Raw genomic sequence first — 26,633 nt, forward strand, 5'->3', positions numbered from 1 at the left:
TTTGTAGATGTGGCGGGGTACAGTGGCTTACACCTGTAATCCCAGCACTTTGGGAGGCTGAGGCAGGTGGATTGCTTGAGTTTAGGAGTTCAAGTCTAGCCTGGGTGAAACCCCTATCTCTACAAAAAATTAGCCAGGTGTGGTGGCATGAACCTATAGTCTCAGCTACTTGGAAGGCTGAGATGGGAGGATTGCTTGAGCCCAGGAGGTTGAGATTGCAGGGAGTGGAGACTGTGCCACTACACTCCAACCTTGGTGATAAGAATGAGACCCTGTCTTAAAAAAAAAAATTGTGCGATTCAACTATGGCAGAGCTGAGAGAGAAATTTATAGCACCAAATCCCTATATTAGTAATAGGGAAAGTTCTCAAATGAATAGTCAAAGAAACTAAAAGAGGAATAGTAAAACAAAGTTAAGGCAAATAGGACAGAAATAAGAAAGTTAAGAGCAGAAATTGATGAAATTAAAGACAGGAAAGCAATACAGAACATTAAAGAAACAGAAAACACGATCTTCAAAAAATTAGGAAATATCACAAAAGATGCTGCATCCATGAAAAATGCTATAAAAATTTTATGCTCATAAATTTGACAACCTGGGAAAAAATGGATCAATTCCTTGAAAATCACAAATTACCACAATGCAGAAAAGATGAAATATATAACCTGAATAGTCATATATCTATTATATAAATTGGATTTGTAACTAAAAACTCCTGAACACAACATATCCAGACGCGAATGGTTTCACTGGAGAATTTACCAAATATTTAAAAGAATCAATGCCAGTTTTACACAATCTCTTCCAGAAAATAGAAGAGAAAGGAACATGATATCATCATCCTGATATCAAAACAAAACAATGACAGCCCAAAGGAAAGAAGGAAGGGAGGGAGGAGATAGGGACAGAGAAAGAACACGGCAGACTGATTTTACTCATAAGTTTTGATGTAGAAATCCTCAAGACAATCAAATTTAGCAATGCATAAAAAGAATAACAGACCACAATCAAGAGGAATTTTGCTTAAATTATCCAAGACTGTTTTAATATTTGAAAAACCAATCAACATATTCTGCCTTGTTAACTGAAGAAGAAAAATCACATGATCTTATCCATTGACAGGAAAAGGTTTTGACAAAATTCAAAACTGATTTATGATATAAACTCTTAGCGAACTTAGAATAGAGGGTAATTTCCTCTAACTTAATAAAGAGCAGTTACAAAAACCTACAGTTAGCATCATACTTAATGGTGAAAGAATGAATGCTTTCCCCTTAAGAGCAGGAACAGGGCAAGAATGTTCCCTTTCACCATTTTAATTCAAGATAGTACTAGTTCTAGCCAGTGTAATATGACAAGAAAGATAGTACTAGTTCTAGCCAGTGTAATATGACAAGAAAAGGAAATAAAAACTACCTAGAATGAAAAGAAAGAAAGAAAACTATCACTACTTGCACGTGGCATAATCATCTAAGTAAACAGTCCCATGGAATAAACAAAACATCCTTGATACAAAAAGCAAGAGTATCAAGGCTGCAATAAAGAAGAATAACACACATATACAAATCACATCTCTGTGGTAACAGTAAACAAGTAGAAACCAAAATACAAATTGCAATACCATTTACAACTGCTCCAAATACATGAAGTATTAAAATATAGCTTTAAATCTAATGAAACATATACAGGAAAGTATAGTGTGAATTATAAAATTCTGCTGGAAAAAAAATCAAAGATCCAGATAAATGGAGAGACATGCCATATTCAGGGATGGGAAGTCTCAACATAAAAGCCAGCTTTCCCCAAATTGCAGGTTTAACACAATTCTAAATCTTGGCATTGTTTTTTGTATAATATGCAAACTTATTATAAACTTTATATTAAAAGAGAATGGCCCTAGGTTAGCTAAAACAATTTTAAAAAAGAACAATTAAATGGAAGAAATCACAGTACCAAATATTAAAGCTCACTCTTCAACTCCAGTAATCAACTCGGTATGGTGCTGGTGGAGGGATAGACACCTTAATAACTGATGCGGAACAGAGAACCCAAAAATACCCACAGAAATATGCTTAATTAATTTTGGGCAAAGATGCAATGGCAGTTTAGTAGGAGTGACAGCCCTTTCAACGAGTGCTGCAGGAACAAGCAGACATCCATAGGCAAAAGAGATGAGCCTTGGCCCAACCTTCACATTTTTTACAAAACATAACTCGAGGATCACAGGCTTAAATGTAAAACAGTAATACTTGCAGGAAAACAAAAACATAGAAGAAAATCTTCAGGACCAGGGACTAGGCAGAGCTCTTAGACTTGACATCAAAATACAATTCATAAAAGAAAAAACTGGGAAATTAGACTTCATCAAAATTAAAATTTTTTGGCTCTGCAAAAGACTCATTGGGATGATGGAAAGACAAATTACAGAATGAGAGAAAATATTTGCAAATCATATATCTGAAAAAGAACTTGTGTCAAGAATAAAGAACTCTCAGAAATCAACATTAAATAAATAAGTAATCAAATTAAAAATGTGCAAATGACATGAAAAGATATTGATGAAATAAAATATTGTTTGTACATGAAAGGATGGTCAGCAACATTAGCCATTAGGAAAGTTCAAATTGAAACCACAATGCTACTATTAGAATGACTTTTTAAAAAGTTATTAACACTAGACTGGGTGCAGTGGCTCGTGCCTATAATTCCAGAATTTTGGGAGGCTAAGGCCAGTAGATCATTTGAGGTCAGGAGTTTGAGACCAGCATGCCAACAGGGTGAAACTCCATCTCTATTAAAAATACAAAAATTAGTCAGGCATGGTGGTACATGCCTGCAGGGAGGCTGAGACAGGAGAACTGCTTGAACCCAGGAGGCAAAGGTTGCAGTGAGCTGAGATCACACCACAGCACTCCAGCCTGGGTGATGGAGACTCCAACTCAAAAAAAAAAAAAAAAAAAGAGTGAATAACAGCAAATCCTGGCAAGAATGCAGAGAAACCAGAGCAGCCACACTTGTTGGTGAAATGTAAAATGGTACAGCCACTCTGGAAAAAGTTTAGCAGTTCTTATAAAACTGAAAATGGACTTAGCATAGGACCAAGGAAATGCAACCATGGGTATTTATAGTGCAGAAATAAAAACTTGTTTTCAGACAAAATTTTATACACAAATGTCGATAGCAGCTCTATTTGTAATAACCCCAAACTGAAAACTACCCAGATGTTCTTTAATGGTGAATGGTTAGATACATTGTGGCACATCCATATTATGGAATACTACCCACCATCACAAAGAACAAACTACAAATACATGTAACAACTTGAATGAACCTCAAATAAATTATCAATCTTGAAAAGTAAATCAATCTTAAAAAGGCACATACTATAAGATTCCACGTACATAACATTTGTGAAATAACATAATGAAGAGAAATGAAGAGAAGATTGATAGTTGCCACAGGTTAGGGATGGGGTGAAGGACATGTGGACGTGTGAGTCTAAAGTGGTATCACAAGGAAGCCTGTGGTGGAGAGGGAGGTATGCGTCCTGATTGTGGTGCTAGGTACAGGTACATGCTTGATAACATTGCAGACAGCTATATGCATGCACACACAAATGAGCACATTTACTACCTCGTTGAATATTAGTCAGCTCTGTGGATTGTCCCAATGTCAGTTTTCTGTTTTGATATTGTAGTTATCTCAGATGCTAGCCCTGGGGAAGCTGGGTATAGGGCACAAGGAACCTTCCTGTACACTACTGCACAACAGCCTGTGAATCTATAGTTATTTCAAAACAGTGAGCATTTAAAAAAAAATTCACATGCTTGTAGGAATTCATTTTTAGTTTCTTTCTTTTTTTAAAAAAAATAAACATTTATTTTGGGTTAATATATAAAGTGCAATGAAATTCAAATGACATGAAAATACAGAAAATGAAATTTAGTACTGTGAGAATGAATGAAGAATTACTTCTGATATTTAAATACTATGTTCCCACAGTTTAGAAAAATGAGGGTACTAACAGCACATTTTGATTCCAAGCCATAAATATCCCATCAGGACAAATGCACTCTATACACTCAGATTGAGCTAAAGATTTTACAAGGGTATGCTCAGAACAACCAAAGAAAACTTGATGTTATCTTTAACAAATAATGCAACATTTCCAAAAAGGCCATTTTTTGTAACACTTTTTAAAGCCTAATGAAAAGGCGTGGCTCTCATGTTTGTCCCAAAAATTATTCCCAGTAAAAAGCAGTTCATGTTAATGAGCTGATGTCAGGCTGCTAACTGGTCAGGTTTATTCTGTAAGTCATTTCCCCCTAATATCTAGAATCTTTTTTTTTACAGAATGGTAAAAATGTTAACACAGGTCTGCCGTACTCATTCAGCAAAGTAGCATGAAGTGACTTGACTTGTCCTGTCACTTGTGCAACAAAGCCTTCTTTAAAAACTAAATGGGGTACTAGGATTTAACAGCATCCCACCATCAAATTCTAAATATGAATTTATAATTTAGAATCAAAATTCTAAATATGAAGGATGAAGTAAGCAGCCACCAAATATAGCAATTCCGGCACTAAGTGAGTACCTAAGGACCTGCAAATTTCCTCCTTCTGTGCTCCATCACCATGTCGACACGAACACAGCAATGTTTGGCACTTCAAATGTGAAAAATTTCAGGGTATCACTTCAGGGTGGGAGGTGATGTGGGGTACCGGTATTTCTCTATAGCGAAGGGATGTGTTGACATTTTTGGCAGCACAAGGTTGGGGTTTTGACCTGTGTTCCCCTCACAACTCAAAGTTTCACATTTCACCATCCCCTCCTCCAACCTCCAATCCAAAGAGTACCCCCACTATCTAGAGACACAAAGCATAAAATACTTGTGTGTCCCACCAATTATCACACATGGTAATTTCATTTCTAGAGTGGTAAAAATGAACCAAAGACTAGTTATCTATTCATAAGCATAGAAAATTTGACATTTTCTTTCTTGATTTCCATTATCAGGAAATGAGGTGCCAGTGGGCTGCAGGGGACTGAGGCACAAAAAAAATGGGGTAAAGAAAAAAGAGTTTCTTGCACTCTCTCTGCGTGCTAGGAGACTGTTTCCTGCTCCTCAGCCAGATCAGTTCGGCTTCTCTACTAAAATACAAAAAATTAGCCAGGTGTAGTCGCCTGTAGTCCCAGCTACTTGGGAGGCTGAGGCAGAGGAATTGCTTGAACCCAGGAGGTGGAGATTGCACCACTGCATTCTAGCCTGGTGACAGAATGAGACTCCATCTCAAAAAAAAAAAAGACAGGAAAAGACCAATGTTCCCTCTCAAAGAGTCAGGATTTCACCATGTTGGCCAGGATAGTCCCTATCTCCTGACCTCGTGACCCACCCACCTCAGCCTCCCAAAGTGCTGGGATTATGGGACATGAGCCACCGTGCCTGGCCCTGTCTTTCAACTTGAGCTAAAACATAGGCTCTTCTTGGGTTCTGAGCCTACAGACTTTTGAACTGGCATTCAACCATCAGTTCTCCTGGTTCTCAAGCCTTCCACCACAGACTAGAACTACACCATTGGTTCTCCTGAGTCACCAGCCTGACAACTGGACTTCTCAGCCTCCATAATTGTATGAGCCCAACATGTATCATATTGGTTCTGTTTCTCTCAACAACCCTGACTAATGCAGATTTTGGTACAGATAATGGTTCTAGAGAAACAGAATTTTGAGAATGAGTTTTCTGAGTTTGTTCTGGGGTTTCTGGAATTGATTCTCTAATCAGATTTCATTTAAAGTTGTTAATAACTCTATTTCCAATAATAAAGAGAGCACTGGTAGTTCATGGAAAAATCTAGCAATAGAGATACACAAATATCACCATTGGAGACTCCTAATTAACAGCTTTATAAGAAGCAAGGATCTGGGTGACTGTGTATAGGACATTTCAAACATTTTCACCAAACTAATAAATATTAGATGGTTGCTTCTACTGTCACTGGACAAAGTGGGGAAAAAAAAGAATGAGCTCAGGGATTCTAATTCCCAACTCAAGTACCACATAAATGACCTGAAAGCTCCTATGTGTGCCCTCAAGTAGATCCCAAGCCCAGGTAGCCCCTCAGCTGAGATTGCTGAAAATCAGACTCAGAATCTCACCCTGTGGCTAGCTGAATTATACTTCAAGTTTAACTCCCAGGCTTGCATGGTGTTAGGACATGGATTGGGAAGGATTGAAGTTCCAAAATTTGGGTAGGGATGAGTATGTGGGAAGACCCCAGTGAAGCTGAGGACATTGAGCCCTTAAATTCCGATGTTTCTTCTTTGCCAGGGGAAGAGGCCTCCCTAGCCCCAGTGTGAGTGACCTTCCTAACCCCACCTGGGAGATTGACCCTGCATTGCCTGAGGAAGCGGTAATGGACCTCCCTGAGGCAGTAGCAATGCAAGAAAATGCTGAGTCTCCTCAGCACCCATATTTGTCACCCCCATTTGTTTCTAGACCTATACATAAATTCAAGTCCCAGCAGGCCCATAAAGGTGTGGTACAAGTGTAACCCACAAGGAGGTACATTATACTCCAGAAGAACTATTTGAATGTCCTAATTTACTCAGATGGAAATCCAGGGGATGTGTGTGGGAATGGATGCTAGAAGTGTGGGATAATGGTGGAAGAAATATAAAGTCAGATTAGGACAAATTTATCCTCACTAAGGAGAGATTCTGCATTTAATGTTGCAGCTTGAGGGAGTTAGAAAGAGCTCTAACAATTTGTTTGGTGGTTGGCTGAAATATGGACTAAAAGGTGACCCACAGTGAGGGAGTTAGAAATGCTGCAACTTCCTTAATTTAATGCAAAGGCTAAAGGAAACTGGAATGTTAGACTGGATTTATCTTTTTTTTTTTTTTTTTGAGACTCAGGCTGGAGTGCAGTGACAGAATCACAGCTTACTGCATCTTTGACCTCCCAGACCCAAACTGTTCTCCTGCCTCAGCCTCCTGAGTGGTTGGGACTATAGGCATTTGCCATCACACTGGCTAATTAAAAAAATATATTTTTTGTAGCCCAGGCTGGTCTCAAACTCTTGGGCTCAAGGGATCCTGTGTCTCGGCCTCCCAAAGTGCTGGGATTATACGTGTCAGCTATCACACCCAGCCTGGATTTGTCATTTAAAAACTACTCACCCACAATGGGAGGGCCCAGAAGACATACCTTTCACCATGACTGTGAGAAATTTGTGAGGGGAGCTCCAGCGTCTTTGAAGAGTTCCATGATCACTCTTTTCTGTAGACCAGACATGGGAACTAATTCACTGAATGAGGAAACCTGAATGTGATGGAAGTAATTGGATCCCATGGTGTCAGGAGCAAGTGGCAGCACTCAATCACCAAAGGCAAGATGGGTGTGGTTGCTGTGATGGCAGTAGAGTCAAAGCTGCAGAGAGAATGTTCTGACTTACATAGACCTATGGCATTTCCTAGTTGATCATGGTGGCCCTAGAAGTGAAACAGATGGGAAGCCTATAAATCCTTACTTGATCTATATAAGCAGAAAAGCTCTAGATCAAATGAACAAAGGTCTAACCCGAATCAAGGTAACAGTCATGGCCTCTCAACCAATTCTTGGACTTGAACCACTTTGCAGACCCAGAACCTCTTGAATGGTCAGGGCCGGGGGGAGCTATCTTAGTCCACTCAGAGCTGAGACAGGGTAATTTATACAAAACAGAAATTTCCTTCTCACAGTTCTGGAGGCTGGAAAATCCAAGATCAAGGTACCAGCAGCTTCCATGTTTGGTGAAGGCTCACTTTCTGCTTCCCAGATGGTGCTTCTTGCTGTGTTCTCACATGGCAGAAGAAGCAAGTCAGCTCTGTTCAACCTCTTTTATAGGGGCACAAATGCTAGTCATGAAGGCAGAACCCCCATGCCTCAGTCACCTCCTGCAGACTCCATGGGTTCTTCGCATGGCTACACAGGAGGCTGAGGCAGAAGAATTGCTTGAACCAGGACCCGGGAGGCAGAGGTTGCAGTGAGCCAAGATCACACTACTGCACTCCAGCCTGGGCTACAGAGCAAGACTCTGTCTCAAACCAAACATTCAGGCCATAGCAGAGGCCAAGTCCCCTTGAAGAAGGACCCGGAACATTGCCAGAAATCTGTATTGTTAGCCTTTCTTCCAGCCTTCCCCAAAGGGACCTATGGCCTTTTACCAGGGAAACTGTGCACTGGAGGAAAGGAAATAATCAGATACTTTGGGGACTGCTGGGCTCTGAACTGACCCAAAATGTCACTGTGGTCAACCAGACAAAATAGGGGCTTACGAATGTCAGGTGACCACTGGAGTTTTAGCTCAGGCTTGTCTCGCGGTGGGCAAGCCCGCCTTGTGGTCACTGCGCCAGTTTTGAATACATCATCGGAACAGACATGCTCAGCAGCCGGCGGCTCCCCCACCTTGGGTTCCTATACAGTGAGGACTGTTACGGTTGGGAAAGCCAAATGGAGCCTCTATAACAGCCTTTACCTAGGAAAATAGCAAACCAAAAGCAAAACCGCATTCCCAGAGGGATCTAAGAGATAAATGACACCATCAGTGACTTGAAAGACACAGGGGTGCTGATTCCCACATCTGATTCCTCCACATCCTCCTTCAACTCGCCTATTTGGCCCATGCAGACAGATGGATCTTGGAGAATGACAGTGGACTCTCATAAGTTTAACCCAAGAATAACTTCAATGGCAGCTGCTGTACCAAATGTGGTAATTGTTTGAGCAAATTAACATATCCCCTGGTACTGCTATGCAGCTGTTGAGCTGCGAATAAGACCCACCAGAAGCAGTTTGCTTTCAGCTGGCAAGGCCAGCAACCCTCCACCCTCAGTGCCCAACCTCTGCCTCTGGTGCCCTCCCTCAGGGGTCTACTGATGCTCCAGCCCATGTCATCATGTCATTCTCACAGATCTTGATTGCCTTTCCCTTCCATGGGACAGCACAGGGATCCGTTGAGTTGATGACATCATTCTGACTAGACCCAGTGAGCAAGAAGTAAATAAAATAAAATAGTTGGGCACAGTAGTGTGCACCTGTGGTCCCAGCTGCTTGGGAGGTGGAGGCAGGAGAATTCCTTGAGCCCAGGAGTTCGAGGCTGCAATAAGCTACCATTGTACCACTGCACTCTAGCCCAGGCAACAGAGCGAGATCCTGTCTCTCAAAAAGAAGAAATTGGCAAAAACTCAGGGGCCTTGCCTCAGTGAAGTTTCTAGGAGTCTGGCAGTGTGGGGCCTGCTGAAACATACCTTCTAAGAGGAAAGGGTGAGTTGTTGCATCTGGCTCCTCCTACAACCAAGAAAGAGACACAGCGCCTAGTGAGCCTATTTGGAGTTTTGAGGAAGCATATTCCTCATTTGGGTGTGTTGCTCCAGCTCATGTAACAAGTAACCTGAAAGGCTGCTGGTGTTGAGTGGGGACCAGAGCAAGAGAAGGCCATGCAGCAGGTCCAGGTGGCTGTGCATGCTGCTCTGCCACAGGGGCCAGGTGACTCAGAAGATACAATGGTGCTCAGAGCATCAGTGGCAGATAAGTTTGGAGCCTTTGACAGGCCCCTATAGGTGAGTCGCAGCACAGGCCCTTAAGATTTTGGTGCACAGCCCTGCCATCCTCTGCAGATAACTATTTTCCTTTTGAGAAACATCTCTTCATCTGCGCCTGGGCTGAACACTTAACTGGGGATCACAAAGTTCCCATGTGACCTGAGCTGCCCAGCGTGAACTGAATTTTGTCTGACCCACCAAGCATAAGCCGGGCATCTATGGCAGGACTCCATCATCAGAAGAATGAGGTCTGTGCGTAAGCAGACCCCAGCAGGCCCTGAAGGCACAAGTCAGTTACATGAAGAAGTGGCCCAAATGCCCATGGTCCCCACTCCTGGTACACTGCCTTCTCTCTCCCAGCCTGCACCGATGGCTTCATGGGGAGTTCCCTAGGATCAGATGACAGAGGAAGAGAAGGCTTATGCCTGGATTACAGATGGTTCTGTGTGATACCCAGGTATCACCTGAAAGTGGACAGCTGCAGTGTAACAGCCCCTTTCTAGGACATCCCTAAAGGACAAAGGTGAAGGGTAACCCTCCCTGTGGGCAGAGCTCAGGGCAGTGCACGTGATTGTGCACTTTGATTGGAAGGAGAAATGGCCAGACGTGAGACCAATTCATGGGCTGTGGCCAATAATTTGGACAGCTGGTTACGGACTTGCTGGGAACATGATAGGCAGATGGGTGACAGAGAAGCCTGGGGAAGAGCTATGTGGGTAGACCTCACTGAAGGGCAGAAAATGTATGTCCTGTGTGAATGGTCACTGAAGGGTCACCATCAGCAGATCAGGACATTAGTAACAGGTAGATAAGATGACCCATTCTGTAGATGTCAGTCTCTTTCTCCAGCCACCCCTGTCTTCACCCCAGGGTCTCAGAAACAAAGTGGCCATAGTCATACAGATGAGGTTATGCATGGGCTCAGGATCGTGGACTCACACTCACCGAGGCCAGCCTCTCTGTGGCCACCACTGTGTCCAGTCTACCAGCAGCAGAGACGAACACTGAGTCCTCATTATGACACCATCCCCCAGAGTGACCAGCCAGCCACCCAGTGACAGGTTGCTCACCTAGGACCTTTTCCATCATGGAAGGGGCAGTATTTGTTCTAAGTGGAATACACACTTTGTGTATGGATTTGCCCTCCCTGAGTGCAGTGCTTCTGCTGACACTACCACCTGTGGGTTTATGGAATGCCTTCTCCACTGTCATGGAATCCACGCAGCATTTCTTCTGGCTAAAGAACTCACATCACAGCAAAAGAAATGCCGCGATGGCCCAATGCTCATGGAGTTCACTGGCCTTCCAGGCTCCCACTGTCCTGAGGCAGCTGGCCTGACAGATGGTGGAATAATGGCCTTTGGAGGAGTTGGTGACGGTGCAGCTCGGTGGCAGTGCCTTTAGTGCTGGGGCAAGGCTCTCAGAAGGCTGGATGTGCTCAGAACCAGTGTCCAACACATGGTGCTATTTCTGCCATAACCAGGACTCACAGGTCCAGGAATGACAGAGTGGAAACCAGCGTAGCAGCACTCACCATCACCCCTAGTGACCCACTAGCAAAAGTTTTGCTCCTTGTCCCCACCACCTTATGCTCTGCTGGCCTAGAAGTCTTAGTTCCAGAGGGAGGAATGCTGCCTCCAAGAGACACAGCGATGATGCATGGCACTGGAAGTTCAAGCTGCCACCTGGTGGCGTCAAGCTCCTCATGCCTCTGGATCAAAAGGTAAAGAAGGAGTTATTACGCTGGTGGGGGTGGCTGACCCAGACTGCCAAACAGAAACGGCACTGCTGCTTCACAGTAGACTGAGGCAGAGCATGTCTGGGATGCAGGAGGGCCCTTGGGGCATGCGCTGTGATTAAGATCAATGGAAAAGCACAGCAACCCAATCTAGGCGGGATTAGTAATGATCCAGAACCTTTGGGAATGAAGGTTCCCCACCAGGTGAAAAACCACAACCAGCGGAGGCTTCCTGAAGGCAAAGGGAATACCGACTGCGGAGTGGAAGAAGGTAGTTATAGGACCATGTGACCACTTACAGAAACCGGGACTGGAAGTGTCATCAATGTTTCCTCCTTATCTGGTATGAGTGTGTGTGTGTGTGTGTGTGTGTGTGTGTGTGTGTGTGTGTGTGTTTAAAGTTTTGGAAGAAAACATAGGAAGAAATCTTCATAACTCGAGGTTAGGGAAAGAGTTCTTAGACATGACGCCAAATGCACGTAAAAGCAAAAATCCATTAATTAGACTTGATCAAAATAAAACAATATAGCAAAAGACACTGAAAAGACAGCTATAGGCTGGGAGAGAATATCTGCAAACCACATATCCAACAAAGAGTATTCGACATATATAAAGAACTCTCAAAATCAACAGTTAGGGAACCATCAAGACAAAAGTGGGCAAAAGACTTGGACCCTCACCAAAGAGGATGCTCTATGTGGAGGAGAGTAAGCCTGTGAGAGACCGTCAGCACTAGTCATTAGGGAAATGCAAATCAAACCATAGTGAGGTAGTGAGGTGCCCCTGGAAAGCAGTTTCACAGCTCTGTTATCACGTGGCTCAGCAGTCCCACAGCTATTTTCCCTGGAGTGAGAAAAAATTGTGTTCACATGAAAACCTCTACACAAATGTTTATAGCAACTCTATCCATAATCACCCAAATCTGGACACAATCACACGTCCTCCCATGGACGAAGGAGTAACCACCTGTGTCTCCTTGTGCAGGCAACACCATTCCACAATTGAAAGGAACACGCCACTGACACACAGAGCAACGGGGATGGATCTCAAAAACATGATTCTTAGTAAAGCAGCCAGTTACAAAGATCCCATGTTGCCCGTCTCCAGTCAAGACAACAGTGTGACAGGGATGGAAGGTGCATCACCAGTCAGCAGGGTTGGGTGGGGAGGGCTGGACTCCAGCAAGCAGGGTGCCACTCCTCAGCATACTGACTGTGGAACCTCACATGTATGAAAATTCCCAGACCTAAACACCTCTTTAAAATGGGACCAGATGGGGAAATAAAATTAACATTTTTTGTCATCTGTTTCACATCAGTCACCACATGTACGGTTGTGACCCTTGAACAACACAACTCTGAACTACATGGGTCAACCTATATACAGATTTTTTTCTTTTTCTTTTTTTTTCTTTTTCCTTTTTTTTTACTTATTTAGTTTTTTGAGTCAAAGTCTCACTCTGCTGCCCAGGCTGCAGTGTGATGGCGTGATCTCTCTGCCTCCCAAGTTCAAGCAATTCTCCTGCCTCAGCCTCCAGAGTAGCTGAGCTTACAGGTGCTTGCCACCACTCCCTGCTAATTCTTTTTTTTTTTTTTTTTTTTGTATTTTTAGTAGAGATGGAGTTTTGCCATGTTAGCCAGGCTGCTCTTGAACTCCTGACCTCAGGTGATCCACTCACCTTGGGATTACAGGCATGAGCCACTATGCCCAGGTGATATTTTTCTTAGAAATATTTTTAATGAAATCTTCTTAGATAGACACAGGGTCTCACTATGTTGTTCAAGCTAGTCTCGAACTCCAGAACTCAAGTAACCCTCCCACCTTGGCCTCCCAAATTGCTGGGATCACAGGCATGAACCACCACACCTGGCCCAGGTTTTTTTCAATAAATAGAACATTTTTTGGAGATTTGCAACCATTTGAAGAAACTTGCAGGTGAACCTTGTAGCCTAGAAATATTGAAAACGTTAAGAAAAAGGTATGTCATGAATACATAAAATATATGTAGATGCTAGCCTATTTTTATCATTTGCTACCATAAAATATACATAAATATATTATAAACAGTTAAAATTTATCAAAAGCTATGCACACCAACACAGCACATGGTGCCATCAGTCAAAAGAAACATCAATGTAAAGATGCAGCATTAAGTCATAACCGCATAGATTAAGGGGAGCGCACTGTACTACTGGGGTAATTCTGTCGCCACTCCTGCTACTATTGCAGTGAGCTCGTGTCAAGAGTGTCCACTTCAACTGCCATGTGACACTAGCCAACTCTGCGTGAGCACCTGTCTCTCCTGTAGATTGTGTATCACAGTGAAAAGTGATCTCTCGTGGTTCTCATGTAGTTTTCGTGTTTAGTGCAATACTGTAAACCTGAAGAACACAATGGGATGCATACGAAGTGCCACTGGTGATGCTGGAAGTGCTCCCAAGAAGCACAGAAAAGTCTTGGCAGTACAAGCAAACGGTGGATTGATTAACATGTGCTGTAGACAGAGGCCTACAGCTGCAGCTGCCCACCATTTCAAGATAAATGATCCAGCCTAAGAACCATTGTAAAAAAAGAAAAGGAAATTCCCAATGTCATCACTGCAGCCACGCCAGCAGACGTGAAACCTTGCTCTTTTTGCCAAATACCTTTTTATCTAGTCTTGAAAATGCAGCTTTTGTTTGGATGTAGTAACTCATGCCTGTAATCCCAACACTTTGGGAGGCCAAGGCAGGAGGATCAGTTGAGCCCAGGAGGCAAAGGTTGCAATAAGCCAAGATCACACCACTGCACTCTAGCTGGGAGTGAGGCCTTGTCTGAAAAAAAAGAAAGAATAAAAAAGAGAAAGGAAAAAAAGAAGAAAGAAGGAAGAAAAGAGACAGGGATAGTGCAGCTTTTATGGGGGTGCAGGATAGCTATAAGGAAAATCTATCTATAGACTCAACATGATTCAAGAAAAACTAATGTCATTATATGACAACTTAAAGCAAAAGGATGGTGGAGGATGATGACTTAAAATTATGAGATTTACACTTTTGGAGAGGCTGAAGTACAATGGCACAATCATGACTTGCTGCAGCCTTGACCTCCAGGGCTCAAGCGATCACCCACCTCAGTCTCCCAAGTAGCTGGAACTTCAGGTGTGTGCCACTGTGCCTGGGTAATTTTCAAACTTGTTTTGTAGAGACAGGGGTCCCACTATGTTGCCCAGCTGGCCTCAAACTCTTCAGCTCAAGCAGTTCTCCCCCCTTGACAATCAAGGTGCTGAGATTACAAGAATGAGCCACTGTGCCAGGCCAGGAACCTTATTTTATTTAATTTGTATTTAGTTATTTATTTAGGCAGAGTCTAGCTCTGTCATCCAGGCTGCAGTGCAGTGGTGCAGTCTCAGTTCACTGAAACCTCTGCCTCCCAGATTTAAGTGATTTTTCTGCCTCAGTCACCTGATTAGCTGGCACCACAGGCACATGCCACTGCAGTTGGCTAATTTTTGTATTTTTAGTAGAGATGGGGTTTTGCCATAATGGCCAGGCTGGGCACAAATTCCTGGTCCCAAGTGATCCACATGCCTCAGCCTCCCAAAGTGCTGGGATTACAGGCGTGAGCCATCGCACCAGCCCAAGAGCCTTACTTCTTAGAAGGGTTGCCGCCTGCAGGCTGGCCCTCTTGACAGGCTGGGAAGTGTAGCCTCCAGCAACGACCAAAAGCAGGCACTTCCAGGGACAGAAAGGTGAGACAGAAAATTATGCTGAAAGGGTTGGCTAAATGTACATATTCAACAACTTATAGAATGATCTATGAATATTCAGGAAGGGGTGATACACACCTATTTTCCATGTTACATATGTCCCATGTTCATTTTGGGGTGGAGACAACATTTAAATGCATTAAAATTGGGCCCTATATGTCAAAAGGTGAAGCAGAGGGTTTGAAGGCACACAGTGCACAGCCTTCCTACTGGAGAAAACTGTGTCAGATTTACAACAGAGACAATCAAGGAAATCATGAAAGAGAGTGTGCCTGTGGCAAAACAGGTGGGTAATGGAGGCTTTCAGGACATGGATCTGGAGAAAGAGCGAATAGACATCACCCCAGAGGAATTAACAGAAGACCACTCGATGGAGATGATGAGTGCTTTCGAATCAGTGCCAGATAATGAGGAAGAGGATGTAGAAGCAGTGCCAGAAAACGAGTTGACATTTGACAATCTGGCAGAAGGGTTCCGATTATTCGAGACTGCTTGTGACTTCTTTTACCACATGGACCCTTCTATGATGGGCAACGAAACTAAAGCAAACGGTAGAAGAAGGATTGGTACCATGTAGAAACATTTTCAGACATGAAAAAGCAAAACTGTCAGAGAGAAATTATGATAAATTTCCATACAGTTACACTTAGCGTGCGTGCCTCTCCTGCCTCCCTTCCTACCTTTTCTGCCTCTACCATCCCTGAGGCAGCAGGACCAACCTCTTCTCTTCTTCAGCCTACTCAATGTGAAGATGATATAGATGAAAACCTTTATGATGACCCACTTCCATTTAGTGAATAGTGAATACATTCTCTTCCTTATGATTTTATTAGCTTACTTCACTGTAAGAATACAATATGCAATACAAATCACATATAAAATATATGTTAATTTAGTGTTTATGGTATTGGTAAGGCTTCTGGCCAACAGTAGGCTATTACCAAAAGTTGTGGGGAGTTGAAAGTTCTATGTGGACTTTTGACTGTGTGGAAGGTTGGCTCCCCATCCCCTTCATGGGAACGGTAGTTTCGTTACATTCTCACATGCTGCGAGATTGATTTATTATCTCCATTTTACGGAGAAGAAACTTGAAACTCAAGAGTCTTCGTAAGTTGCCCAGAGTCACATCACTGGTGAGTGGCAGAAACTGGAATCCCCACCCAAACTATCCCTGACCTCAGCACAGGATGCCAAGTGTGCGTGCAGCAGGGGGAGACACCAGGAGATGGAGGCTGCCCTCTGTGTTGAGGCCACTTACATATCTGGCTTCTGTGCAACAGCCTTGCTTAGCTCCACCAGCTCGGTTTTGGTTAAATGCACCACAGCAGGATCATGTGGACTTTTTGAGCACTGGTTTACATCTATGGGTTGGACTTGGTGACCTCTTTGAGGTGTGTGGAGATACTAAGCTAGTAGAAAAAATGCTGAACAGGCTGGGACCAGTGGCTCACCCCTGTAATCCCAGCCCTTTGGGAGCCCAATGCAGGACGATCACTTGAGGCCAGCCTGGGCAACACAGTGAGGCCTTGTCTCAAAAAAAATTAAAAATTTTTAAATGCTGAACAAAGACCCACCTGTGTTCAATCTTGGCTCCTCCCTGGATAATGCACCCATTCCCAAGTGTAGGTGTTGATGACCCTTGGGAGTACATCTTAAGCCCAGGCAGCACATCAACTGGAGTTCCAGGCAGTTCCCCAGCTATCACCTCAGATGTCTCCACCTGGCTGTCCCACAGGTGCCCATCACTCAACCTGGCATCCCAGCCAGACACCTGGGGGCTGGGCCCTGGGGTACTCCCCAAAGATCCCTTGTTCTTCACAACCCCCAGACCCACTACCTCTCCACTGTTACCTCTCAGAGCTTTAGCACCCACCACTTCTCCATCTCTGTGCCTCCTTCCCCTGAACTCCCTGCAAACTATCTCCACCCAGTAGCAAAGGGGCTTTTTAAAAAATGTAAATCTGGCCATGCTGTCCCAGCTAAATGTTCTCCCAGGCTTCCTGGTGCCTTGGGATGAAGACAGCATCTTAAGGCGGCCTCATCCCCTGCCTCTCTATGTTCCTCCCCAGCTCCTGGGACTCTCTGCCCCTGTCCTGGCTCCAGCCACGCTGGCTGGCAGGCTCATGCTGCCCTGTGTCACAGGCCTTTTCACATAACATTCCTGTGCTCAACATACTCTTCTGCTTCCCCAGCTCCCAGCCTTTGGCAAGTTAACCAACTTCTGCTCATGGCTGAAGCATCACTTGCTTCCCTTAGGACACCTTCCCCAACTTCGGACACCTAGTCTAGGGCCGTGCCGCCTCTCCGGGACCACGGCCACATGGGGCCATTGAGTCCTTGAAATGTGCATCTGCTGCCGAGAACTGGAAATTTTTCATTTTAATTAATTTGAATTTCAAATGGGTTCAGTTACCTTTGAAACAAGGGGATATACATCTATTTTTTCAACTGTGAATTGTGTGAAATCTAAATATAGATTATTCCCCACAAATTTAGATCTGAATTGAGAGGTGCTATAAGAGTACCACACACAAAATTTCAAAGACTAGCACAAAACAGGAATTTCAAGTAGTTCGATAATCATTTTTTATATTGATTCCATGTTGTGATAATATTTTAGGTATACTGGCTTTATTTATTGATAGACAGGGTCTCGCTCTGTCGCCCAGGCTGGAGAACTCCTGGGCTCAGGTCATTCTCCCGCCTCAGCTTCACGAGTTGCTAGGACCACAAGGCGAGCACCACCACTCCTGGCTTTTTGTTTTGTTTTGTTTTATTAAGAAACGGGGTCTTGCCATGTTGCCCAGGTTGCTCTGGAACTCCTGGGCTCAAGCGGATCCTCCTATCTCGTTCTTCCAAGTAGCTGGGATTACAGGCGTGAGACACCCCGCCTGGCGGGATATACCGGCTTTAAAAGAGAAAAATGTTCTGAACATTGACCTACTCGTGTTGGCGTGATGGGGTATGGCGCGGAGGGACCGGTCCCGCCCGAGATCCTTTCAGCAGCAGGTGAAGTAGCTGCAGCGCGTTCTTTAACTTTCCCGGAACCACCGATCTTTTGTAAAGCGCGCGGTTTTGTGCGCGCCTCCTCCCGCCCGGCAGCCCATCATACAGGGTCACGCCCAGCCCGGGACGCTGCAGGGGCTTCTCTCTGGGTCCCGCCTCCTGTGCGTCTCCTGGCGCCGCGCGACAGTCCGGGGTCCTGCATGGCGTGGGGAACCACGCTGGGGGCACCTCCGGAGGACGCGGTTCTCCAGCCCTTCCCGTGCCTAAGCAGGACCGAGGCTGAGTTTCTTCCCGTGGGTGGAAACTACAGTTGGGAGGGGAATGGCGCCAGCCATGGGTGCGGGTCCCGGGGCGCAGGCACAGTGCGGGATCGAGGGCGCAGGGCCGGGAGCGCGGATCCCAGGAGTCCTCACCGCACTGGGTGATGGAGGTGTGCAGCAGCGGCACGAAGCGTTCCAGAGGGCACACATAGAGCAAAACAGCACGCTGTGAACAGTAAAGATAGCGTATTTGTCAATTATACCTTCATAAACCTGAGGCAGAGAAGAAAATGAACCATAACAACAAAACTAAAGCCGAGAAACATTTAAGAGATTTATTACTTTGTTTTAAAATAACAGAAGCAAGCCCATTACATGATAATATAAGTCGCATATTTTTGTGAGAAATATTTTACGAAGCAAAAAAAAAAAAAAGTGTGGGAAAGTGGCGGTGCTTCAGTTGTGTAAGCTGTCACGTCTAACACAGCCGCATCCTCGGCCCGGTGCTCCCCTGAAAGGCGCTCCCGCTTCCAGCGAAAAGAGGTCAATAGGGTCTCCCTATTGTGAGGAAACACACTTGACTCAACCTCACTCAGTCGCTGACAGGGTCGCGAAAATCCCAGGGTGGCACAATTGAGCTTACTGGAGAAGAGTGTGGAGGAGTACAGGGGAATTAGGAGCGGGTCCAGGGCGGGCCACACTGATCAGTGGTATCGGAGGCCACCGTCAGAAGGAGCAGCGGCACCAGGTGGAGGCCTGGAGGGGAACATGGGAGCTGCCGCATTCCATGTCTACTAAAAATACAAAAAATTAGCTGGGCATGGTGGCGCACACTTGTAATCCCAGCTACTTGGGAGGCTGAGGTACTAGAATCACTTGAACGTAGGAGGCAGACGTTGCAGTGAGCTGAGATCACGCCACTGCACTCCAGCCTGGATGACACAGTAAGACCCTGTTTCAAAACAAACAAGGTCCAATCTAGTTGAGCAAAAGAAACAAGACATAGAAAAGCAGAAGAGTCCACACTGACTGATTTCATTCATCTATGTAAAGTTTTTTGCGCTTTATATGATTATGCTATTAGAGGTCTGGATAGTGCTTACCCTTGGGGGATCGAGGGTAGTGACAGAAACAGTGCAATGAGGCTTTCTGGGGTACTGTGTATTTTCTCTTTCTTCTTTCTTTCTTTCTCTTTCTTTTTCTTTCTTTCTTCTTTCTTTTTGAGACAGAGAAAAAATAAAAATAAAAAAATAAAGAACAGCAGGCAGAGGGAACTGCAGGTGCTGAGGCCCCAGGCAAGTGCACTGAGAGTTGAAGGGCCACTGTGGTCAGAGCCGGAGGCAGCAGAAGGGAGGCCCTAGAGGAAGGTAGAGGCCAGAGCAGCAGCGAGGCCAGACAAGCGCTAAGGCCTAGAAGCAAAGGGTAGCCACGGAAGAGCTTGGGAGAGTGATATCAAATTTTCATGTTAAAACACTACCCCCAAGAAGTTCAGTCAATCATTAGAGACGAATGCCAGCCAAAAGATCACATAAATATTTTTTTAAAACTAAGCAATAATTTGGTAACTTATTGGCTATGACACCAAAAGCACAGGCAACGAAAGAAAAAATAAATCGGACTTCATCAAAATTTAAAAACCGTGCATCAAGGACAGTCAGAGCAAAAAGATAACCCAAAGAATGAGAGAAAATATTTGTGAATGGTTTATCTGATAAGGGTTTAACATCCAGAATATAAAAAGAACTTCCACAATTCAACAACAACAAAAACAAAACCTGATTCAAAGAACTTGAATAGACATTTCTCCAAAGGAGGTCTATGGATGGCCAATAAGCACACAGGAAGATGCTCAGCATCGCTAGTCATCACTGACACTCAGATCACAACGAGATGCAACTTCACACGCACTAGGGTGCCTGTTTTTTTTTTAAAAAAAACCAACCAACCAACCAACCAACAAAAAACCAGAATAATGAGGGTGGTCCAGGCTGTGGAGAAATTGGAAACCTGGTACCTATTGCTAGAAGGAATGTAAGATGCGCGGCAGCTGTGGATACAGTCTGGCAGTTCCTCACACAATTAAACACAGAATGACATTTGACCCAGCAATTCCACTTTTAGGTATACACACAGAACTGAAAGCAGGGACTCACACAGGTATTTACACACCAGTGTCCACAGCAACATTATTCCCAACAGCCCAAATGTCCATAGCAGATGTATGGATAAGCAACGTGCGGTAAAGACATTCACTGGGAAGATTATTCAGTCTTAAAAGGGAAGGAAGTTCTGACTCATGCTGCAACTGGACGCACCTTGAAGGCAATAGGCTAAGTGAAATAAACAAGACACAAAAAGGCAAATATTGTATGATTCCATTTACAAAAGTATCTAGAGTAGTGAAATTCAAACAGAAAATAGAACAGTGGTTGCAGGGGCTGGGGGAAGGAAGGAATGAGGAATGTTGTTTAATGGGTACTGTAAGGTTTGCTCTTGGGTTCTTGCCGCGTTTAAAATGAAGAAACTGAGGCCAGCACAAAAATAATCCAATGTGAAGGAATTTATTTAGGCTTTCGGCTGAGGTTCTGCGGTCCGGACAGGAAGGGCTGGAGAAATCACGCGGACTCCTCTTAGACGTGGGGTTTTATAGGGAGTGGAGGCATTTGATTGGTTGTGCCCAAGGTGAGTGGGACAAAATGGAGGGGAGTGGGACCCGGATGGAACAAAATGGCAGGGAGTGGGGCCCAGATAGGACAAAATGGTAGGCAGAAAGACAAAATGGCAGGCAGGGAGTGGGGCCCAGATAGGACAAAATAGTAGGCAGGGAGTGGGGCCCAGATGGGACAAAATGCTTTTAGGTAGGTCCTGGTGGGGCTTTTTTCCCAGGCTCCTGGTGGGGTGGGGTGGTGTCCGAGCTCCCAGAGAGGGAAGGGGGTGTGCCCGAGCTCCCGGAGAGGGAAGGGGGTGTGTCTGAGCCCCCGGCGAGGCAACCGGCCTTACAGGTACAAAGTTTCAGTTTGGGATGATGGAAAGGCTCTGAAGATGGCCACACAGCACTGTGAAGGCAATTAATGCCACTGAATCATACCACTAAAAATTATTAAAATGAGGCCGGGTGCAGTGGCTCACGCCTGTAATCCCAGCACTTTGGGAGGCCAAGGTGGGCAGATCACCTGAGGTCAGGAGTTTGAGACCAGCCTGACCAACATGGTGAAACCCTATCTCTACTAAAAACACCAAATTAGCCAGGTGAGGTGGGACATGCCTGTAATCTCAGCTACTTGGGAGGATGAGGCAGGAGAATTGCTTGAACTCAGGAGGGAGAGGTTGCAGTGAGCCAAGATCGTGTTATTACACTGCAGCCTGGGCAACAAGAGCAAAACTCCATCTCAAAAAAAAAAGGTTGTTAAAATGATGTTTTATTATGCATATTTTCTCACAAAAAAATGGGAAAAAAACAAAACACAACAAAACTAGATCTTCCACCCCCCTCACAAAAAAGTTACAGACCATTTGGTGTAAATGTATGAAATATCCTTCCCTCTACCTGCCAGTTGGCAACCTTATTTTAGAATGTCCATACTTGGCTTAAGGCAAGATTTAAAAGATTTCTCCAAATACCCACCCAATCAAAGTTTACCTGATATTCAATAGTAAGGTACCATCCCCAAATACAAAATGCTAAGTCTCATAATAAAACACCTTTGGCATTTAAATGTCCAATATCTCAACCTTTTGTCTTATTAAATGATTACAAAAATGTACAATACTTTAAAACCATGAAATAAACTAGGTAAAATTAAGGAGACACAAATAAAATACAATGTCCTTGCTGAAGACTCCGAATAATGACCTTAAGAAATATCTGAGTCTGGCAAAATACTAGATATGAGGAGTCAGTGCCAAGGGCAACCAAGCTGATGCTTTCCCATCAGTGGGGTAAACTCTGAAGCCTCCAGAGAGCTGAATCAGGCCCCATGTCTTTCTTCTTTGCTCAGACATTAATTTCTGACATGGCGGGCATGTCACCAAATGATAATAAATAAAGCAAGTTCACATGTTTTGTTAAAAAAAAAAGAAACAATCTAGTACATCCACAAATAGGAAACCACACACACCTGAACACATCAAGGATGAAATACGAATATTTAATGCACGGAATGATATGTACACTCGAGGTTCAATGTTTTCAAAACATATCCAGCACTTATGGCTGCCTGTGTAGAGTAAAAAGATAGAAAGGTGTAACAGAGAATAATTTTTACAATTTATAAAGTTTAATGCAATTGAGAAAGGTTTCTATAAAAATTGTTAAAATATTTCAGACGGCAAATGCTTACTTTGCATAGCAATGCTTCAGTTACCTGGAATGCCCTCTCTACTTTCTTCCAAGCAAATTTTATGAAGCACTAAGCTCAGTGGCTCTGCTCCAAGTGCCAACAAGGTGAACAACCCAGTTCTTCCTCTCATGGAACTCACATTCTGGTGGAATTTATTTTTGCAACATACTTGCTGACAATATCAAATGAATAATCCATTAGTAGTGAAAAGTAATTGCACACTCTCCAGTCTGGTCCTCATTTTGATGTATGTCTTCCTATGAAATGGATGCAAACTCACAGCAAAAACTATGCCTATACATACAGCCACATGCCACATGACGTTCAGTCAACGATGGACCACATATATGGCGGTGGTTCCACAATATCGTGTTTTTGCTACGCCTTTTCTATGTTTAGACACATAAATGTTTACTACTGTGTTACAAATGTCTACAGTAGTCAGTAAAGTCACAGGTTGGGGGGAGCAGCAATGGAGGAAGGGTTTACAGTGTGCCTACATAAACTGGTTATAAGTAATGTATCAAAGAAATCAGGAACAGTAAACTGTGGAAAACCGTAGGAGGCCTCTGGGGAGGAAGGCCTCTCTATTGCCAGCATGTTCCCAGGTACAGAGTGACCTAAGCTCTGATGTTTTAAACATAGTGCCCAAGGACGTAACACCCCCTTGAAGCACTGGAATGTAACCAGACACATAGGCTCCTTGCTAAGCCTGCTCCCACCAGCTGCATTATCTATGGATAAGCATATGCTTTTAGCTCTTGAGAAACTCACATAAACTGCCACTGCTATCAATCTTAACATTTGGCGCACAGCCTCCCTTTCACTGATTCACCCCACCATCTGCTCTATACATAAAAGTGATTGTATTCAATAAATACTGTGGAAACCAGAGCTTGGGGCCTTTGCAGCCTCCTGTTTGCTCTGGCCCCCTGGTCCCACTTTATGCATTCTTAACCTTTTTCTCATTCCTTTTTTTGCCACCGAAATTGGGGTATCCACAGGTGGTGTGTGGGGGCTGGTACCCTACAGTTACATGCTGTCCAGGTTTGTAGCCTAGGAGCAATAGGCCATCCCATAGAGCCCAGGTGCACAGTCGGCTGTACCGTCTAGGTTTGTGTGTCACTCTATGATGTTTACACAGTGACAAAATTGCCTAATGATACATTTCTCAGAATGTATCCCCATCCTTAATTGATGCATGACTGTATTTTACTAACCTGGCCGTCTAGCACTTTCACCAATAAAAATTCTACATGGAAAATGCTATTTATTGTTTCTTTCAGATATTAGAGATTCCTTAACTGTAGTTTTAAATAATCTTGATATACAAACTTATTTCTCTTGTTCTCCAAATATGATAAACCAAGATTTTTAATATTAGCAGGTATGACTTCTACCTACATATATTGTCTTCCACCTACATATACCTGCAACTGTGCTTAAACATTCTTTTATTTCCCCATTGCTAAAGGATTTCACTCTTCTGGCTAAAATATAAAACTACACAATTATAAATACTTTTTTGCAATGCTTCTCTTTGAACAAATTTGCTTGTTATAAGATACTTGCTGATCACCTTGTAAACTACTTAACTGTAAAACATGGTATGACTTAGAGTGCCTTGTATATTTTAGTTGTAGTTTTGCATTTTAAAATGTATCAATTATGCTATATAATAAATTAGTTTTCAATTATTTTATAATTTTGATGGGCTATTTGTCAGTCCCCAGGCCTATCAGCATACTAGATGATGAAATTCATAATAGCTCTTGAGGAATAGAGGAACATTTACACCCAGAGTTGCTCAGAAAGTTCTGGGCATGTTCCAGCTGTCACTTCCCAGGTGGAACCAGCCCTGACGGGATCCTCACATCTCCTTCCCATCTTATGAGACATGACGATGAGCACCTGCCCACTGACAGGTTTAGGCTTTTAGAAAGCCTCTCAGACTAGGCCAGCTTCTCACAATCCTGCCAACCCTCTTTGGCCCCTATGATGTTGTAAAGGCAATGTGGTACTCATCTCAGCAGCGCACATACTAAAACTGGAACAACACAGAGGTCAGCATAGACCCGTGCACAGATGACACACAAATTCATGAAGTGTTCCACATATGTATATGTATATTTTTTGAAACAGGGTCTTGCCCCGCCACCCAGGCTGGAGTGCAGCATGCTGTCATGGCTTATTACAGCCTCAACCTCCCAAGCTCAAGTGATCCTCCTACCTCAGCCTCCCAAGCAGCTGGAAATTCAGGTGCACAGCACCACACCTGGCAAAGTTTTACATTTTTTGTAGAGATGAAGTTTCGCCACGTTGCTTAAGCTGGTCTCAAATTCCTGGGTTCAAGTGATCCTCCTGCCTCGGTGTCCCAAAGTGCTGGGAATACAGGAGTGAGTCACTGTACCCAGCTGCGTTCCATATTTCTGCACACACCTGCACACATGGAGGAGTATATGTTGGGGAAAGTAAAGCTGGGGAAATGTGAATAAAATCAGTGGGCTATATTGATGTCAATATCCTGATTGTGGTATGTGTGAAATGTTCCCACCGAGAGAAATTGGGTAAAGTATACAATGTATGTGACTCTATGATTACATCACATAGAATTTGATTGCACATAACTATATCAACATATAGTCATAAAATACATAACCTATATAATAGTATGGTTACATCAATATAATGTTTAATTTTAAGAAGAATAATGTAGCTAGGCAGGTATAATGCATGAGCATAATATGGGAAGCCTACCTCACTGATACATACGATTTCCTTGGTCTCCGCACCTGAGACAACAATCTCCTGGTCTAAAACTTTAAAAGAGTACTTATTGTTACCTCATCACAATACTAATGCGCAAAACATATGAAATAAGATAGGAAATGTCCATGAGGTCCAGTGATCAAAGGAAATAACAGACAAAAAAACCCAAAAAACAAAAACACTATACATCCTTCTCTAAAATTTTACATGAGAGCTGAGGGTTCAAGTGAATATTTCTTTCCCTTCTGGAAGATGCCTCATGAAGGTGGTAGAATAAATAATTATCCACAAAGAATTGTCAGGCATTCATCCCTAGTGAAAACTACTAAGTCACAACTAACAAAAAAAAATTTTAATGATATTTTTATAGTACAAATAATTAAACTGAGGCAGGCAGAGGGAAGTAGGAGAATCCATATAACCACAGCTTGTCAATGCTTGTTATTCACAAGCATTCCAACTGTGATGTTTGAAACTGTCTACCTCTGCAGATCCAGGGACAGTCCCTCCAGTCCAAAGGCTCACTGCAGTTGCCCCTCAGCCCCCTTCAAACTGGACTTCTGGTTTCTTCTTTCTTTCTGCCCCTGAATTCGGAAAAGCTTCTTCCTGAGGTCCTTCTGCCGCTTCAGCTTCTCCTCTTCCTCCTTCTGCTTGGCTCTGAAGTGCTCTTTATTGTGCAGGTGCCGCTGCTCCTTGGCCTTCTTCATCTTCTGACTATGCACAGTACTCAGAGCATCCAGCAGTGCGAGGATCTAACAAGGACAAAAGCCGGTGAGCATCAAAATGCTCTCTCAGTCACCGCACACTCGCATCCTAAGCACTAAGAGTAGGGGCAACCCACCATCCAAATGAATATTAACTGCACGAAAATGCATCCTGCGCTAGGAAGTCATTGTTGGCATGGAGACACAGATGTGATCGCATTTCACCTTTAACACCGCTGTTCATCATTCTGTGGACACTGTACAGCTAACCAAGACAGAAAGGTTCCCCAGCTGTGTGTCTGTTATCCCCCATTCAAAAGCACAGGCAGAACAGGACCAGGCAAAGGAAGGGAAATGGGCTCTGGTTCTTCCTGACTTTAGTTTCAATGCCCTGAATAACTGAGACTGCAGTAGAAACATGAAGTGTGCTGCTAAGAGTGTTCTCTTCCTATCTAAATGCAGTGTGCAGTATGGCACAGGTGACAGTA

The 26,633-nt window shown here is 43.8% G+C and overlaps 1 protein-coding gene and 1 non-coding gene across 7 annotated transcripts in view; one reads left to right on the forward strand and one right to left on the reverse strand.

Moving 5' to 3' along the window:
- Window positions 1-22,464: 22,464 nt before the first annotated feature.
- Window positions 22,465-26,633, reverse strand: part of LOC105734017 (ribosome biogenesis protein BMS1 homolog) — a 46,773-nt gene continuing 42,604 nt past the window's right edge. For all 6 annotated transcript variants that reach the window (XM_021670100.2, XM_012476722.3, XM_021670095.2 and 3 more), the window contains one exon: window positions 22,465-26,193. In XM_021670100.2, coding sequence (XP_021525775.2) covers window positions 25,963-26,193 — 231 coding nt within the window. In that variant the 3' untranslated portion in view covers window positions 22,465-25,962. The remainder of the gene's footprint in view (window positions 26,194-26,633) is intronic.
- On the forward strand, window positions 24,690-24,792 carry LOC135269129 (U6 spliceosomal RNA). Its single transcript, XR_010337437.1, has one exon. It is a non-coding gene; the product is annotated as a U6 spliceosomal RNA (small nuclear RNA).

Source organism: Aotus nancymaae, unplaced genomic scaffold (assembly GCF_030222135.1).
Source record: "Aotus nancymaae isolate 86718 unplaced genomic scaffold, 86718_ANA_hifiasm-v0.15.2.pri h1tg000049l, whole genome shotgun sequence".
Taxonomy (NCBI): Eukaryota; Metazoa; Chordata; class Mammalia; order Primates; family Aotidae; genus Aotus; species Aotus nancymaae.